This window comes from Protopterus annectens, chromosome 1.part0 (genome assembly GCF_019279795.1).
Source record: "Protopterus annectens isolate FY-2018-M chromosome 1.part0, PAN1.0, whole genome shotgun sequence".
Classification (NCBI taxonomy): Eukaryota; Metazoa; Chordata; order Ceratodontiformes; family Protopteridae; genus Protopterus; species Protopterus annectens.
In genome coordinates, this window is record NC_056725.1 from 807654102 (window position 1) to 807673810 (window position 19709).

General features: G+C 43.3%; 1 protein-coding gene across 1 annotated transcript in view; it reads right to left on the bottom strand.

The window, feature by feature from the left end:
* Positions 1-201: 201 nt before the first annotated feature.
* The window catches only part of LOC122794646 (16 kDa beta-galactoside-binding lectin-like), a 54378-nt gene continuing 34870 nt past the window's right edge, over positions 202-19709 (bottom strand). Inside the window, exons 3-4 of the mRNA XM_044063251.1 lie at positions 2260-2431; positions 202-1868 (exon numbers count right to left, since the gene is read on the bottom strand). Of these exons, the coding sequence (XP_043919186.1) occupies positions 1722-1868; positions 2260-2431 (319 nt within the window). The 3' untranslated portion in view covers positions 202-1721. The remainder of the gene's footprint in view (positions 1869-2259; positions 2432-19709) is intronic.

Genomic DNA, 19709 nt, shown 5'->3' on the forward strand with positions numbered 1-19709 from the left:
TGGACTTTGCTACTTGGAGTAGGAATGCAAGTATTAAATTTGAATTGTTTGCAGTATATATTAGGTGCTTGAAACCTGCAGTCTGTTACCTTGATTAAAGCAGATCAAACAAGTAAGGGATGCAGGGAGCCAGACAAAATATGAATTACCACCTACAACCTATTTAACCCAAACAGACAAAATTTAGACTCAAATAAAAAATATTTGATAAATAGTTAGCTTTATTACTATTAAGTCAGTTTTTTTTTTTTTTTTTTTTTTTAAACAGTGCACAGAACTTGCAAATTCCAAACTGTGTAATGTTCTGGGTCCTCAATAGACATAATCTGTGCTTCATTTCAGTTGGCAATGAGCATTACATCAGCTGTATAGAAATTCATAACATTTGGAAGAAAAAGGATCCTTCAGTAGAGTTGCATTAGAAATAGTGGTTTAAGATTTTGTCCTTGGTCCTTCTGCCCACTAGGTTTCACTACCATGGTTGTGGCACAGGTCTGTAAACTGTTCCGTATCAAAGATGGCAACTAAAATAGGTGCAATATCGGTTAAAGTCTACTGAAAAAAAGAGAAAAGCTGGTAAGATCAAACTAGTTGTCAAGAAAGTGTCCATAGGAGTTTAGCATGCCAAGTTAATCTCGAGGAAGGGGTTGAGGCAAAATGTGTAGATGACCTTGTTAAAAATCAGAGGAAGATTAAGACTAGCATCCTGGTAAGATATCATGAACTTTGATGTGGTGTTTAAAGGACATTCATAATGGGAATACCACCCCTAAATGGGCAGAAAGACTACATGAAGGTTTATGCCATGCAGTGCAAGAAGTGATCAAATGTACTCCATTGCATTACCCATTTGTTGATTGGGAAAGCCTACTGGGTACAATGGCCTTTTCAGAAGTGACCCAGGAGCACTGTCTGCTTAAGTGACTTGCTCAGACTTGCACAGCAGGCAAAAGGTGAAAGGAATCAAGCCCTGCACCTGGGCAGCAGCAATTCACCATTCTCTGCAACTACCACCAGAGATCATGAAAGTGCAATCTGGAGACATCACAAGGATGCATCTAGAATATTCATTTAGTTTCTAACCCTACAGATAATTGGATTCTATAGATAACAGAACTTCTGTGTTAAAGGTGATGGCATATGCACTCAAAAGTCCACAGCACTAGAAATATACTATGGAGGAGTATCAAAAGGGAGAAACACCTATTTATAGACTGGAATGGTGGTAGCAATGAAGAGTGGCAGAAGCCAGGAGCATAGGTTGAGAAGTGGACTTGCAAGAATCAAAGTGCATAGGACATTTTGCACAAGTCTTCTAAACATGCAAGTACATAAACTTGGAGAATTTGAAGTAGACGAGGAAAGGGGGCGACATGGTCCTATTACACACCATAAAGTAAATAGCAGAGAAAAGAACGACAGCACTGGAGACAGAATGCCAAAAAATGTAGTTTAGAAGCTGGCAACCAAAATGAGAGGCTCTAGCAAAAAGTTGTCTTAGCAGAAGGTGGGAAAACGAATTAAGAAACTTTTAGCTCTACAGGACACTGCTAGTAAAGTCAAATACAGATGCATGGAAAATACAATTAGAAGTAAAAAATGCATTTCACGAAGGTGCTACAACAATCCACCTGATGTGCAAGAGTCCTGTAAATAAATGCTTGCTTGGAGGCTTTGGTTTATGCTTAAACTTGTTTAAGAACTAATCCAGAAGTTTGACATTAGGTTTCAATTTTGAAGGACTTGACAATAAAGTCTCCTTGAATGGAAAGCATGCTTATCTTTTCAGCTGGCATACGATTTGGAAAGCTCATCTCTTCAGCTTGTGCCTTAATTTCAAAGCAACCTTCCTTAAGCGAGACAGATATCTAGAAATTAAGAGAAAGAAGTCATAACTGGACGAAATCTGAAACTTAAAAGCAATATAAAGAGATGTAAAAATATGCATCCATTTTTAAATATTTACAATTTGACTAATAGTTACAATACTATAAATACTTTCTGTATTACATCAGCACAAGAGTGCCAAGGTTTTAGCATATTCTCATGGAAGGAAATTCGTATTAAAACATTTCAAATCAATACAGGCATAGAAGTAAAATCAATACAGGCATAGAAGTATAGGGATGTATGATCTAGTTCACCCAATGATTCAGTATTTGCCATCTGCATACAAGTTTGTGCAATAAAATATAGAAATTCTGAAACACATGCAGTCACAGTGATGAGAATATTTTTCAAATGCTCTCCAAATCTTACTTCAGCCTCCTCTTCAGATTCAAAGGGGAAATTAGTGTTTCGTTGCTCTTCACACCAAGTGCCACCTTCTCTGGAATTGCATACTATAGTTCTGTAATCTCCAAGCATATCAAAGCGTGGGTTGAAGTGTAGGACCACATTCTCATCACCTGATCCCAAATTAAGTGAAAACCTAAAAATAACACAAATAAAATCTTACCGCTTCATGTACTACTGAACATGGAAGCACTACAGCAGTACTGATAATGTTTCCATTTTACAGATGGTAGGGTACATTAGTATGAGGCATTCCTTGATACTGAATTACCAGAAAAAAAAAAGTTATGTACTCACCATAACGTTCCATCAGAGTAGTTATACTTAGGATTCATATCGGATCAGAACCAGCAACGTTTACCAAGCATCTGCTCCCCTTGCCCATAATCCCTCATCTCCTACCTTCCCTCAGATCAGCAACTTACAGCACTAACCTAGAACAGGTTCAGGGGAAGGAAGGCCGGGACGGTTGCAGAAAATGAAGTACAACTGCTCAGATGGAACATTATGGTGAGTACATAACTTCTTTATCTGAAAGTTAACTTCAGATATCTGCAACCTGTGGGACAGTCCCCAGCTAACAAAACCCCTGGGAGGCCTTCATGGAAGGACATTCCTGAGCACTGCAGAGCCAAAGGATGCTCTCCCTCTAGAAATCAAATCAAACTTATGAGCAATAAAAATGTCCAGGTTGCTGCTACACAGATATCATTCTGTGAAACCCCAGACCAAAAAAGCAGCAGTAGATCTGGTAGAATGAGCTTTAACGGGACCAGGTAGGGACAGACCTTTACCCTTAAAGACTTGCAGTATACATTGTGTAATCAATCTAGCTAAGGAGGCCTTGGAAACTGCTTTGCCCAAAAAGGGTCTACAAAAAAAAAAAAAAAAAAAAAAAAAAAAAAAAAAAAAGGACACTGATAACTGGACTTACGAAAGGGTTTAGTCCTATGAAAATAGAAGCAGTCTATGAACATCTAGCAAATGCAGTTTATTTTTCACCCTTGTTCTAAAAATTTGGAAAGAAAACAGGCAGATTAGTAGTCTAGTTAATATTTGATTCAGAGGCAACTTTCAGTACGAAAGGGTTCACGCGGAGCAAAACCATATCAAGTAAGGGGGCATGGCAGACGAAGCTTGAATCTGAAACCCTTCTGGCTGAAGTAATGGCCACTAGGAAAGTGGTCTTCCAGGATAAGAATTTCAACTCTGCAAGTTCAAAAGGGGGGGGGGGGCAGCCAGTGCCTGTAGAACTAGGGTAAGGTCAAGGAGGGACTGAATCTAACTGGGGGGGCGTAAAACGTGCCTTTCAGGAAAGCTTTACACAGTCTCAAGAGGCCAAAGCATTCATATTTTTCACAGACATGAAAAATAGAGATGGCTGCCAGTTGTACTTGAGGAACTACCCCTCGTTGGAAAATATTGGACAAAAACTCCCAACACTGCAGAAACTGGGGCTGTAAAGTCATCTAGGCTCCACTGAGAAGAGTTTCCATTTGCTGCGATAAACCTTCCTAGTGGAAGCTTTGTGGGATGCCACCAAAAAAAATAGTCTGGGAGTCCTAGCAATCAGGGGAATTGGAGCAACCAAGCAGTCAGCTTGAGGCTTGTCCAGATCAGGTGGACAGATACCAGAGGGAGGAGAGGAGATCTGGGCAAGATACCAGAGGGATGAGAGGAGATCCGGGCAAGGATCCAGAATCAGAGGAGGAGTTAGAACATGAGACCAGAGGAAGGGGAACCACACTTGACAAGGTTTGCACACCAGTCAGTAAGCTTTCTGAAGAAAGCTCGGAATGAGAGGTAATGGGGGTTCAAGCATACAGTAACCCAGGAGGCAAAGCATGGCCGTGAGCATCTCTGGGGAGTCCCCTGGTGAGGGGATCAGAGCAAAGAACTCGCTGCACTTTGTGTTGGAAGGAGATGCGAGATTGCAGCAAGGCTGACCCCACACAAGATCTACCCCACTATTGACCATTTCAGAAACCACTCATATGGCATTTTGTCCACTAAAATGGAGCATCCTGGGATATATGTTGCAATCTGAAACTTGCCAGGTGGAGATGGCCCACTCCTGGCCTCACGACAGAGAGGGTAAGATCTGGTTTCTCCTTGTTTGTTGATATACCAGACTACTGACATGTCTGACTGAACTGTAATAGGCCCCAGGGGACAAACAGCATTGAAGGCTTGCAATGCTAAAACAGCATTGAAGGCTTGCAATGCTAAAAGAACTGCCCTCATCTCCAGAACACCGATATGCAATCTGGTCTCAGTCTGGGACCACGTGCCTTGGACAGTCCTCTCCAAATAGTGCCCCCCCCCCTCACCAGAGCTGGGAGGCATCTGTGGTCACTGTGGGTGTTATGAAGGTACGCCCTGTCAAGATTTCCAGCAATTGGAGCTACCAGAAAAGAGACATCTTGCAGGTACTGCTGATTCTTATTGGATAGTCCATGGGGAGGCTTCACCAAGACCACTGAACTACCATGGTCCACTGAAGCACCTGTATATAAAAGGTGCATACAGGGAAGGATTGAGATTGCTGCGGCCATGGAGCCTAGGGCTCTGAGAACATAGCTTGCAATTGGAATCCTGGGGCCAATGATCACTTACATGCGTCCGTAGGTTCTGGACCCTGTCCAGTGCGAGAGACTTTCAATAGTGTAGTGTCCATGTCCAAGGTCCTTCTGGTTCAATGACTTCCTAGGTTGACTGCAAGATGCAGGAAGGAGTCTCTGGCCATGCAAAGTAGACACTTGGTGGCAGCAGCAAGGAGCCAATCACCTAGATAAGAAACACCCGAATTCCCTGAAGCCTCAGGTGAATCACTACAACTGCCATAACCTTGGTAAACACCCTGGGGGCTGGGGTGAGACCAAAGGGTAGGGCTCTGAACTGGAAATTATTGGCTCCCAGCAGGAAGCGAAGGAATCGCCTGGAAATTTTGATATCGTAGCAAGTGTCCTGGAGGTCTATCGAGCACAGTCGCATTCTTGGAGGCAAGGTAGAACGGACTGCAAGGTGACCATTGAGCAGGTGAAACATCTGGGAGGCACTTTGGTTGGATGGGTGGGGCATGGAGTAGCCTCTGGATATTTTGGAGCACCCAACAGTAGATGCCCAAGCAGTTGGGTGCAATGACAATCTTCCCCAGACTGTCTAGAGGAGGAGTCAGGCAACCCCTCAGCGTTGCTGTGTGGGTCTTGGAAGATGCCCCTAGACCCAGAGTTCCTCAGCCACCCCTCTACCTCTGGGGTGGCACCCATCTTGTCCCCCTCCGTCTCTAGGGGATGGTGTCCTGAGTCCCAGGAAGAGAGATTCAGAACCACTCACAGGAAAACAATTTTGAGAACCACATCTCTTGTCCTCAGATTCCTAGAAGAGGATCTTTGAGAGCTAGAGAAGCCGACTCCAATGGCAGTCTTCCAGTCCTTCTCGCTCTGGACCAGGGTGTCAGTCTTCCTGAACAAGGAAGAACCAAAGGGAGCATTTGTGAAGGATGCCTTGAAGGGGTCTGCAAATTTACATAGCCTGAGCCAAGCATGTCGCCTCATAGTTATACTGGTCCCAGCTGCCCTAGCCGCTCCTTCTGTGGCATAGGAAAGAAGATGCATTAAGTGTTCAAAACAGACTTTAACAGCAGCTTGTCCTCTGGCGACAAAGACTCTGGGGGTGACACAGCGAATTCTGTAACTAGATCTCACTGAAGTCGTACAACAGGTGCCAAATTATTCAGCGCTCCTATAGAAAACAATCGCTGAAGAAAAGACTTCCCAAATAGATCCACCACCCTAGACTCCTTGTCTGGAGGATGGACCCAAGAACTTTCCTGTGCCAGTTCTCACTTTGTAGCAGCTGCAGCCACCAAGGATCCCTTGTACCAGGCCTGTGTCTGCAGGAGGAGAAGCTACTGTCCTGGCATCCATTAAGATCTCCAGGAGAGGACACCCAGGATGTAGATGGGCCCATGCCAAAGGCCTCCAGGAATACAGAGTCATCCATAGAGGGTCTCAGGGCCGACCAACCCCCCCTAAAAAGGAGCTATCCTTGGAGCTGACCTTGGGGAACCCTCACCTTCATCCATGTCGGTATCTTCTGTGAGGGACTCTGGGGAGTCCATGTGCCTCCTCTTACAAAAGTGCTTACAGGGACCCTCTTTAGTGAGACTGAGGAGGGCTAAGTCACAGGGTGGGTTCCACGACAGGATCCACCTGGGGGTACTCTAGCACAGGCTGTCCCTGGGACACACTGATGGGAGTCATGACCCAATCCACAGGAGCCTGGGTTGAGTCCAAGACAATAGGCTGGGGTCTCAATCCTTGGGAAGAGAACTCTCTGCACCATGTTGAAGGAGAGTGCACCTCCTTAGCAAACAAAAGATCTCTGCCATGAGGATCGGGGCAAAGGCTGCCAGGGTTCCAAAGGAATGGCTTGGATCTGAAAGCCAGAACCAAAGACACTTCCATTCCCTCTGATCAGAGGAAGGTAATCGGTGGTGTACAGGTTGAACAGTCAGTGCCAAACCCCCAGCTCAGAGGATCCATAAACCCCAAAACCACAGGTCAGATAAAGGAGAAATTGGATGGAAGAAAGGCATAGAGGTCCCCTCTCTGGCCAGAGAGGGGCCTGGCAAGACTTCCATTTGGATCTGCATCCAAATGAACCTCCGCATTATCCTGTCCATGTCTAGCTCCGACAACTGCAAGGAGGCGACAGACTGATCTGGCTGGTCTGTGTGGACCCCGAAGGGGGCCTCTGGTCTGAGGGCTGGGGAGAAACTCTGGGAGTGGAACCAAGGAGAGGCAGTCCTGACAACTTTTGTAGGTGGGCTAGGAAAGGGCTCCCACTCTGGAGACTGCAGTGCCTTTCCACTCCATCTCTTGTCCCGTTTTCTTTACTTTTAGTCTCCACCTCAGAAGGCTTAGAGGAAGGTAGAGTCCCAGCCTGAGGTGAGAGTTGATCGGCTACTGGAGCAGAGGTTGGTGTCAAGGCAGAAACTGGTAGCAGGCCCTGGCAGCTTTGCCTTCCTTTCCTTCAAAGCCCTAGGGTTGACACAGGCAAACATCACACCATGTGGCCATTGGCTGGTGAAAGCTTGTGGCCACACTGCATTTTTTAAAAGTTGGTTTTTGCTGCTCAGCCATCACAGAAACCTACTCAGCCAAAACTAAACCCAAAACTCACACGCACTAAGGTTGTTAGGCCTACACAACATTTTTAATTTTTTTTTTTAAAAACAAAAAACCGAACAAAGGGGAAGGGTTTAATAATCTGACACAATGACAAATGTCCACTTTACGCCAAACTTGGAGGTAGAGACCATGATGCGTATGCATGAAGCGGCAAATGAGATCTGCGGGAAAGTAGGAGATGTGAAAGATTATGGGGGGAGGAGCTTAGAGCAGATGCTTGGTAAATGTTGCCAGCTCAGATCTGAACACCCGCAGGTTGCAGATAACTGCTTCAGATCCACAGATACTCCTCTACATGGAAATGCAAGTGCTCAGCCACACAAAAAAACTGCACGTTTGCAACATTACAAAACGGACAATGTTAAAACAGGAGGATGGAGTATAGGGTACTTCACCTGACTTTAGATGCTCAGAGCTGTAATACATTTGAATATATCACTACTAGGCTGTGGTACAATGAGCAAACATTTCAGCAGATATCCTATGAATGGCCCGTTTTCCCTCAAAAATACACTGACAATCTAAAGAAAATTACCTTAAGAATGGCACAGAGCACAGGATACCCATCTTTAGACCAAGGATAGTTGCAGAGGTCTACAGAAGTGTTCATTGAACAGCAACACAGCAGTTAGGAAAGTGGTTTATGCACCTTCTGCAGGCTCTGAAAATTCTCAAACTAGAGCTACAAGATGCCATGAAAATTCCAGCTACTACAAAGCTTTTAGAATGAACTTTTATAGCTGAAATCAGGGCTCTCACAAGAGGAAGTATCTAGTACAAGCCTACAGTGTACTGTGCAGATTACTTTGTAAATTAAGAGGATCATGGACTTTCCTAGGTCGATAGCCTGCATTATTAAATGGTAATCAAGCCCAAGAGGTTACCCAAAGGACTGATTTAAATGAATAAAATGTGCTCAGCCCAAGAGGTTACCCAAAGGACTGATTTAAATAAAATGTGCTCAGCCTCCTCAGACTTATCCAATCAATGCAGTACTTCATCTGTGTAGGTTAAAAGACCCTCAGGTTCCACAATTTTAACAGGGCCTACCGTTATCTGATTTTACAAGGTAGAATCAGTCCATCAGGGGCTCTTTGGGATGCGAAAGGGTCAACCCAAGAGAGCCACACCCATCACAGCTACAACTTCTCACACAAGCAGTGCATTTTTGGCACCTCGAACATCCCCAGAGACTGTTTTTGATTTCCTGGATATAGCTTTTGTCTTGTAGAATTCATCCAAGGCTAAATTACTTGATCCCAGGGGCAGGCTCCAGTAGAGAGCAATCTGGAATACATTTGCCTGTGCTGCACTACTCTGCAAATTCAGTCCACAACCCAAAAGTGAAAAGTCAAAATACCCAGGCAAAGGAAAACGCACCTTCAAGTATCAGCTGTTGTAAAACAAAATTCATGTTTAAGCACTTCACTGCTTCAGACCAAGAGAACAAGATATCATACACATCTTAATAAACCGATTTGAAAACAGCCAATCACTTCAGAGAACCCACCAGATAATTGGCAATTTAAAACTACAGGTTCATAAAAAATCTATACCAGTGTACTTGCATCAAGAATGTATGCATTCATTGAGAAAATGTATAAAAATTCATCCTGAATATATACAGACTAAAATATAAAGCAATAAATAAAAACATACCATAAATCATAAATGAATTAAAATGTATATACAACTATGAATAGATTAGCATTTCTTATATTTAGGCTCATTTACCCTTCTAGATTAAGACAGGTTTAAGGGGAACACTGTCATTCAGACCATGACCCCTAGGAACCAAGTCTCAAAAGTTCCACAGTCTCCGTAATGTTAATCACCTTGTTTAACATTTTCTGTAACGTGTAGAACCTGAATATGTGGTGCCCCTTCCCTTCAGTGAATGCTTAGCTAGGGCACCGTATTCTAGTCCTTTCATAGTATATCCCCGATGCTCTAAGACTGTTTTGTCTTCCTATATAGGACCCAAGAACAGTGTACAATGAGAATACACCGCATTTTTTTTTTTAATCACAATTAGCCTGACTTCAATTCCCATAGGCGTCCTCTGCAAATTCAGAAACAAGTGTACACTTGTTTTAAAACAGTAGTGTCCAACCCGCGGCCCGCATGCGGCCCTCAGAGCTCTTCCATGCGGCCTGCGACCCTTCAGTTTAAATTTGACTTTTTTTCAGTGTGTTTTCACGTCCGTGTCCCTCAGCTGTTGTATGCATGCGCCACATTACTTTTTCCCCGTTTTTTTTTAAGCCAGCGTCTTTCAGCTGGTGTGCGCATGCGCCAAAACACAGTCCTGACTTTTTTTGCGTCTGTAGATTCATTTGCGGTACACAGCTGAAGGAAGAGGATTGAGGTCGTGGCGAAGGAAGAATTGAGAGCAAGGGGGATTTATTACTGACTACACTACACATCTCCTGCAGTAACAGGTAAGTCGTTAGATTGAATTTTCTTACACTGAGTTGCAATGCTATGTACTAGCTCTGATGTGAGACCTGTAAACTTTTGATTGGCATGCAAAATTAGGTCACATTAGAGTCATCTTGTGTGACCATGACTGGCTATCTATGCATCTCAAACTCTGGAGGGGACTGTTATGCTCGTTAGATAACTTGTGGGACTATACCGAGGAAAGCGAGAGCCGGCGGCCCACGGGTAAGTGCCTGTTTAGGTACGACAGTGACGCTTTACTACTGACTGAGAACCGAACTTGTGACTGTTAGGGGGAGTTGTTTAAGGCCACTACGATTTGGGTTGACTGTTGTCATTTAGAAAAGTAATTTGTACATGTTGTAAGATTGAAAAAGCATTATGCTCCTTTTTACAGGACCCCTTAAAAAGTTAGGCAGAGTTTTCTGAAGAAAGTGAAAGATCTGTGTGGATGAGAGATAAAACTAAAACCCCTCCCGCTTGCCGGTTGGCAGGCGAGTTGTCTGTCATTCGTACTGCTCTGAATGAGGAAGCAGCGTAAAATTGTGTGTGGCAGGGCATGGGGGCCGGGTCACTCCCTCTTATTCCAAACACACGTACCTTAATCTTTCTTTTATTGACTCAGTTTTCATGCTTCTCTGTAAACATGAGTTTGTAAGGGCCTGCTATTGTTTCCTTTCTTGGTCAATTTTAATAGAGCTCATCTTATGTTTGAAGTTATGCTCTGCATCACATACTTAGTTTAGTCCCTGTACAATACAGACCCCAAAGTTACAGAAGGGGTGTTGCAGCTGTCCTCTGGTGCCTCTTTAGGTTAATAGTCTTCTCCATGCGCAGAGTTTTTCATTCCTATGAGTGAACATTCAGTAAATATGTATCAAACATTCATTATATATGTCTGTCTGTAGAGAAATTCCTTTACTTTCACTGGTTATTTTATTTGCAATGATTAGTTCCCCTAAGGGTGTATAGCAGACGTCCCTATTTGGGTGGGACTGTCCAGCCTCCGCTTAGCTTTTTTTTTTTTTTTGATTAGCCTGCATACCTGGCATACAGGCCAATCAAAAACAACTAAATACGGAACCTTTTTTTTTTTTTTTTTTGCTCTTCAGGTTACATGAGGGACTTTTTTTTTTGGTCCTCACTTGCAGTCTATCCATAATATATTTTACAATTGGCCCCCAGACCATTTCTGGGGACTCAATGCGGCCCTTACAACTGAAAAGGTTGGACACCCCTGTTTTAAAAGCTGTAAATAAGGCAATTTACCAAGAAGTCAGATTTTTAACAGCTGCAGTTAGAACAGATGCATATTCTGACGGATATAAAGTCAGACATTAAGATGCCTCATTCCCAGAAAACTGCAAATTTTGTAGAACAGACCAAAAATGAGGCAAAATTCTTGAGTTACTACAGTTTTCAGAAGAGCAATCTAGCAAGTCTCATCCATGCACGAACTTGCACAGGCTCAAGTCCACAACTGTTGATTTAGCAAACAAAAGGGACCCCTGCTAGCAACACACCCCTTTATCACTGGGTGTTGCTATTTTCAGCAAAGGAATAATGAATCTGCTTCACATGGTTGGGCCACAGATCAATGTTTTGGCAAAGCCCTGTAGGAGGCTATGTTACAAGCCAAACTAATTGGAGCCAAGTCTAACTTGATGCTATGCCAAGTTCTTTAAACACCACGTCTAAAGTCACTACATCACTTGCATCTTCCATCTAAATACTCAGAAGAAATTTAGTGAAGGGAAGTAGCTATCAAGCAAGACTAAGACCCACCATGGAAGTGGGACACAAGCTGTGATTCCATTAATGCTGCATTTATGGCAAATTTATGCAAGCAATAATCTTTCTATAGGGATGCAAGACCAGAGTTCAGAAAACCTGCAAGACCAGACAAACTAGTAAGGAGCAATTGCCCAAATAAATTCTCACTGAAGGAATGGCTCTACTTAAGAAAATGGTTCACACTCAAAGCATGCAAATAAGCACAATGTGAACATAAACACATTAAAAATCCACTTTGTGTAATGCACATAAGGCAGCATTAGGAGGTAAATTGAGTGGCAGTCAAAAGGCCCAGAATGTGCACAAGAGCATATACAGAGGAGTCTCCAGACTCTGTAGCCCACTGGAACTGGGCTACAGCATGTCCTTTTTACCAGACCCTGCACATCCACTCCTATCTACACAGCATTCAAAGCCCAGTCCTGAAGTGTCCTCCTGAACAGAAAGCCCACCTAGGGAAGGGACAAAGGGTAAAACCCAAATTGCAGTAATACAGAGGCGGACTTTCATAAAGTCACGAAAATGTTTATATTGCAAGAAAAATAATTGCCAACCAGCACCCCTAAGTGACTGAAGACAAAAAATCAAAAATCTCTTCACACATTTACATGACAGCTCAAGAGGACAAGTGTCTAGAGCCCAACGTTGGATAAACATCCAAAAGTAAAAAAAAAAAAAGTCATGCATTCCATTAACATTGCTTTAAAATGCACAGATGTAATGCCACTAGAAGCTAGTCAATACATTTTTGACTTCCTATCTTGACGATCAGAGATACCCACCAACCTGCTCAATGCAGCCCATTCATTCTCTTAGGAGGCAGGAGTCCTATGGCCCCTGTTTATTCTAGGAGCAAGAGCTGAACAGTAGATAGGAGCAGCAGTTACCCAGCCAAGATAAAGTACAGTAAAATCTTACCATAAACAGTAGCAGTCCTTGCCTTTACTGCTGCAGTATCAAGTACGGTATTTCCTCAAGTACGGTATTTCCTGCCATGGAAGCACAATGTCCAGCCTACCATTGGGGGACATTCAAGGTACCTTAAAAAAGGTAACTTCCCTTGCTTAGTGTAGGGCATAAAGGTGACATTCAGGCATACCATCATCAGAACTGATTAGTGTTCATATTGCGCAAAGAGAACCTGCACATCCAGGAAGAAAAAAAAATACTAGGGGATGGAGGGTGTGAATACTGCAGTGGTGAATATAAAAAGATATCTGTTACAGTAAAATTTCACACATACTATATTCTTATTCACCGCTGCAGTATCAAATGCATTAGCAAAATCAGCTCTGGAGATACCAAACTTAGAGTTGCTGCTTCAAGAGGAGAATTGGTGTCAAAGCAGTTGGGAGGAGGAAAAAAAAAGCTGCCATGGCTCCCAACAGAATGAGCCTTTACAGAAGGAACCATGAAAGCACAAGAGAAAAATGGTTTGCTTTGAAACAGCTAATCTCAAGACATAGGATGAAAGGAAACTGATCAGATATTTATCAAAATAAAATCTGATAAGTCTATCCACGTCCAAAGTATGCAGCACCTGCTCATTGTCAGCTTGTGGACAGGGGGGGGGGGCAGATTAAGTGAAAACAAGAGCCAACATAATTCTAGGAACATTGCAAGGAAGCTAATAAAATGGGCCTTAATAGAATAGGCCAAACCTGCATTGAGCAACTCAAAGGAGAACACAAAAGGAACATCCACAGTAAGTGGGTCCAGGTTACAAGAGACAAATAGAAAACCTTTCCTCTTCCATAAGCTTTCCTAGTAGGTTTCCTGGCCTCCTGCAGTACACTCAGAAAAGGTGTCTTGAGGAATCAAAACCTTATCACCCAGCGTCAGTTGAAAGTGCTGACAGGTGGGGATAGAGGAGAGATCCCTTGTCTTGTGCAAGTAGAACCACCCTGTGCAGTAACTTGCGATGACTGCCCTTGGCTAGATGCAGAAGTAGAGGGAGTTGTGCTGTCACAGCCAAAAGGGAATCACCGACAAGATTTTAGGAGCATCCTGTGAATCTAACAGGGCTTTCAGAAAGAGGAAGGGAGAGAATGCATAAACATCCCCTCCCAAGAAAATGAGGGCATCCACCTTCGGGCGATTGCCTGCCTCCACTGGGGGGGGGGGGGGGGACTATTTGGAGTACCCCACTGGTACTGGTGAAAAAGGTCCAACATCACTGTGAAGCATTCATTCGTGGTATTGAGTAAAGGACCTGCTCAGTGTACCACAAAGTTCTGCTCTGTAAGGATATAAACTGCCTGAACAGAGTCACTTAACTTGATGGCCAGAACCCATACCAGAAAGTGCCAAATGGCAGAGTAAGATCTTTTTCCCCACGGTTTGTTAGTACATCTGAATACATAGAGGCCCCAGAGAAAGAGCCAAAAGTGGTTCCCCATCCCACATCTGAAGTGTCTGAACAGATCCTGAGGGGGAAGCCCTGGATTCAGAGACAACTGCTGAATGCACCAGAGAAATTCCTTCGAGACATGAGGGGAACTGTAAGGTCTACAGGATGCACATGTTAAACCACACACTTTGGAAACCACTGGAACTATGTGGAGTTTGGCCACAGCTATCAAACTCCCTGGTTGTAATGGCGGTCAGGGGAAGAGAAAATTTGAAATGAGATAAAGACCTCTGGAAGAGGCAGGGATGCTAGCACAACTCCTGCAACCTAGAAAGATCTGGAGGAGGCAGGGATGCTAGCACAACTCCTGCAACCTAGAAAGACGATCCAGAGAAGGAGTCCAAAGACTTTTGAAGTTTTATCATGAACCCCAGGCTCTAAAGAGAAATGGCAAAACAGATTTTGTAAAAGATCTCCAGAGAGGATGCCTGAATCAACAGGTCATCTAAGTAAGGAAATATTTGGATCTCTTAAAGCCTACAAAAATGCAAAAGGGGAAAGCACAGAACTGAAAATTCTAGGAAGCAGAGAAATGCAAATACTGAAAGGCAGTCTAAAGCACACTAGAAACATTGAATAAACCCCCCAACCCTTGGGATACTATTCAAGAGGTGCCAGTGTGAACCAATAGATCTTTAAGAACCTCTGGTAGAAGAGGAAATTGTTCCCGATTTACCCCTGACGAATGACTGACAGAACCCAAGAATCCTGAGTGATTGGAAGCCAAACAGAAGGAATGCGGCTGAGAACAGGTAGATGGGACCTTTTCTTGTCAGGAAAGTAAGACTTTAGAATCCCTGCAGTCTGAATGGCCTTAGCAGGAGGAGCCCTTCTACCACCATTTCACATTTACCAGGAGGGTGAGTGTCTACGAACAAGCACTTGTTTCAGAAGGGTAGCTCCTCTGAAATTTAGGCACAGGACAATCAAACATGCTTAAGCTCCTGTATGGCCTGCCCTGAAGAACTAAGAGCAACTACTTCCAAAAAAGTTATCCAGAGAAGAACTAAGAGAGAGCAACTACTTCCAAAAAAGTTATCCAGAGAAGCATCCATCAACTTGGGCTTCAGCCTTTACCCAATAAAGTAAAAGCCAATATTACCTCATTACAGAGCCAAAAGCAGCAGCAGCCGTAGGAGAAGAATCTGCTGCATCATAACTACATTTGATAGAATTATTAAACTACAAGCTGACGAGCTCTAGAAAGAGCAGCCAACACATACCCAGATACAAGAGTGATAGCCGACCTAAAAGCTAGGGTTAAACCTTCTTACCCAGCTTCTCCATGGATCTGCTATCCTTGTCAGAAGGCAGTAACCTGGATGAAGGAATGGCTTAAGAGGCTATAGCAGGACAAACTGGTACAATCCTCAGGCACCCTATAAAACCCATCAAGCTTCTTGGAGGGAGGGGGGAAAAGAATTAGGCACTTTAGAGGCATTGGAAAAAGCATCAAAAAACAAGAGGAATAACTGCAGCTTTAGGATACTCCATCTACAGTAACTCCTAGTAGATCTTGAGACCTGAGCACAATCTCACTGAAAAAAAATCCTAGAGATGCTCCCACACATTTCCTCAGGACCATCAGATTCCTCTGACCCAGGTCAGAAGGAATCAAGAGTAGAAGTAATGGATTCTTTTAGAATACGATTAAGAATTTTCTCTGGGCCCTAAGTGGGAGAGGAACAATGAAAAGAAACCAAAACCCTTGAACAGGCTTAATGACAGTAAAGCATTAGGCCTGCCACTCCTGTTGTGGACCCTAAACAGGTTTAGTCTAGTCAAGTCACAAATTTTACACACATGTGCATGTATGCGTGCACTCACCTTTTGATTTAAAATTACAGCATTCAGTCTTCTTGGGTACACACCTGCCATCAATTAGACTGATTAACCCAAAATAAAAAGTTTAGCTGTCCTAGCAGGATATTCCCCGACACTCAGCTACAGCAAGCCACAGTTTGCCGAGAGCTTACAAAGCAAACACTTTTTGAAAGTTAGTCAGAAGGGTATAAAAAAATTTCCACAGCACTGGATATACCATGGAACACAAGACAACCAAAAAAAAGTGGAGAAAATATGGGACCATAACGTTGCAAAGTGGACGTCCTTCCAAAATTTAAGAGGAGACTAAAACTGGTCAGGAAGGCTGCTAAGAGACCTATAGCAACACTGAAGGAGCTGCAGGAATTTCTGGCAAGTACTGGTTGTATACTACATGTGACAGTCTCCTGTGATCTCCATAAATCTGGCCTATGGGGTAGGGTTACACAGGAAAACATCCAGGCCTGGCTGAAATTTGCAAAGCAATAGATTCCCCCAAAAGCATGTGGAGCAAAAATGTAGTATGGTCTTACAAGACCAAGGTTGAACCTTTTGGCCACAATTCCAAGAGAGGTTTGGCAGAAAAACACTTCAGCGTGGGGATTGTGTTCTTTTGGTGATCCAAAGCATGGTGTGGCAGTATCATGCTTTGGGGTTGGTTTTCCTCAGATGGAACTGGGGCTTTAGTCAAGGTGGGAGGGAATTATGAACAGTACCAAATACCAGTTACTTTCGGCACAAAAGCTTCAGGCATTTGCTAGAAAGCAAAAGATGAAAAGGAATTTCACCTTTCAGCACAATGACGCCAAGCATACATCCAAATCAACAAAAGAATAATCTCACCAGAAGATTAAAGTCCTGGAATGGCCCAGCCAGAGCTCAGACCTAAATCCAATAGAAAATCTGTGGGTGACCTGAAGAGGGCTGTGCACAAGAGATGCCTCGCAATCTGACAGACTTGGATCACTTTTGCAAGCAAGAAGGGCAAATATTGCAAAGTCAAGATGTGCCATGCTGATTGTTGGGAAAAAATTTAAGACTATTTTTTTCATTTGAATTGTACAAAGTTTTAGGTCACATTAAAGGTGGGAAACGCTTTGTAATAAATTTATTGCGGTCTCAAGTTTTTTTTTTTTTTTTTTTTTATAACACGCACAGATGTCTGCCATAAAAATCCAGCATTCAACTGTAGTAAAAGAGTTTAAGTAGAATCTGCAGAGCCCCTCAAAACAATCCACCTTTGTTCCCCCTGGACATCTGAAACAGATGCCTGCAAAGCCTTGGACATGCTGCCTACCAGGCCCTTACCAGCCTGCAACCTGGTCGCAATAGAGAAATACGGAGGTTCACCTGGCTGTGTTTTGAGCAACCTTGGAAGAAACTTGGCAGAGACTGGACAGCAGAAGATTCCAGTTTTTCACCTTCTTCCAGCGGCTGACCCTCTGGGCAGGAAATTCCTGTCACTGCATCTTTAGCAAGAAGCTAAAGACACTGGTTCTCAAGAGACAATGAGGGAAGAAAGCGGAAAGCCTACTACGTTTCAAGATGAGCGCCTGACAAATTGAAAAAGACATATGGCTGGCAGAATTTCCTAGGCAAAAAAGGCACTTAAAACAGTCTTTATGGGAAATAAATCTCCCACACTGGCATTTACCCTTCCCGGATGATATGAACCCCAAACAGCACAAGAAACAAAACCCCAGCTGGGTACTTCTCTGCAAGGATAAGGAGTTCAGCAAACAGGAGTAATCACCAGAATATAAACATGCAGTAAAAAAAAAAACAGGCAAATGGACAGATTGTTAGAAACAGTGATAGACTGGCAGCAAATTCTGAGGATGGTATGTTACCTTTATGCCCTACACTATGAGAGGGACATTTGGTGGGAGACGTACAGCATACTTTAAACAATAGTAGGATGACTGGATGTTGCTTCTACAGCAAGGAATCCCACACATTCACGCAAGGACCTCAATTACAGCCAAGTGAGTGATGCCTCTAACTGCTCTACCATCCCTTGAAGCCAGTGCTAAATAGGAACCCTGGTATCCACTAGGGATTCTACACAATAGGACAAGAGCCCTGGTGTGTACCCACCCTCCCCAAAAATCCTATCCTATGAACCAGCAAAGCAATATAACCCATATAAAGACATGCCATGCTGGCCACTGGTACAAGTGCTACAATGGGAGAAGAGTGCCTCAGCCAGAATTTCTCTACCGTACACAGTTACCAAGGACAGGCTTTACCTACACCTCAACTAGATTAAGCATGTTATTTGTCAACAGATCTCTTCACTTCCTGAACTAGACCATGCAGAGTTATTGGATTCCTAGAGTTATCAAGCATGCTTCCATCTATGCTAGTGGTGGCCAATGTGGAGCTGCTTTTAAGAGCTGGCTGTGACCTATGAGAAGAGATTTACCAGTGTCAGGTTAGTCAGACCTCAGTTTGCTGCTGACAGAACACAAAAGCATACACAAAAACTCAGTGACTTCAGTCCATAAATAATGTAATGCAAGTAATACCTTTGTCCAAGGCTGTTGAGAACAGAAGAGGGAAGCTACTGCTTCCCTGCCAGAATGCATCATACAAAATACAGCACATCAGCTGGAATCCAAGCCCTCCAATTACTATTTGGACATGATGGGACAATGCAAAAGGCTGGATAGCCGACTGTAGGAGTGAAAAGTCCTGCTGCCGGCTAATCAGTACGCAGCAGAGATGCAAGTCAGACCATATACAAATCTTCACAATCAAAACTGATCTATGGGCAGTCAGCAACTGCCAAAAGCTTCCACTTCCAGCATTTCCCCAACCATTGCACCCTCCTCTACCAGCCCATCCAAATACTTACTTGGGCATCAGCTCTTACAAAAGTAGTAGAAAGTCATGGATGTAACAAGCAGAATCATGTTTTTATGCATTGCTTCCTTGTCACCAACCACATGCTGCATTCATACCCCTTCTTTGCAATGTAAGAGCTACAAGAGACCCGTGTGGACTCATCCACATTACCTGTCTGGAGTCACTGTCCAAACATGTGACTGCTCTAACCTATAACATTGATAACCTCCCACTCCTATATCTAAAGAACTCCAACACATGCCAAAAGGAGACAATGCCACTCAAAAATGACAATTTCTTTCATAAGTGTGCCAAGACAAAGTTACTGCAGTGCCCAGTAGTATTAATGTTATTAACTGCCATCCCCAGATTAGTACTGCAGTGCCAATAAGACTACAGTGCTGGGGGGGGGAATTCATGGATCTAGTTTGAAAGGCCAAATTTTCCTGAGGCAACACATTAATTAGGCTGTTGTGCACACATCTGTACATCTACAAGAGGATGTGCCATCACAGATCAGCATTTTGTTTAGAAAAAAAAAATGTCAAGCTAAAATGAAATACAAGGTGATTAAATAGAAAGTTAGCAAGGTTACATCAAATAAAACAGCATGTGCAATAACATTTACAACGATGCTGATTCACTATGGTGAATATGGACACTTCTATAATTCTAAACAGATCTGAGCAGGTGACAGGCATTTAATCAATGCGTCTAAATAAGGTACATTTTGTTGTACTGCACCATTCAGCTGAAAGAGGAGAAACATGACCAGGCAAAACATTTTAGGATACCAAGAAAACTGTAGCAACTGATAAACTGAACTGCAATAACCTTAGAGTTTAGCTAAAACTTTTGCTACAGCTGACAACTTCATAGCTTACATTTCAACCAAGTCATGCACA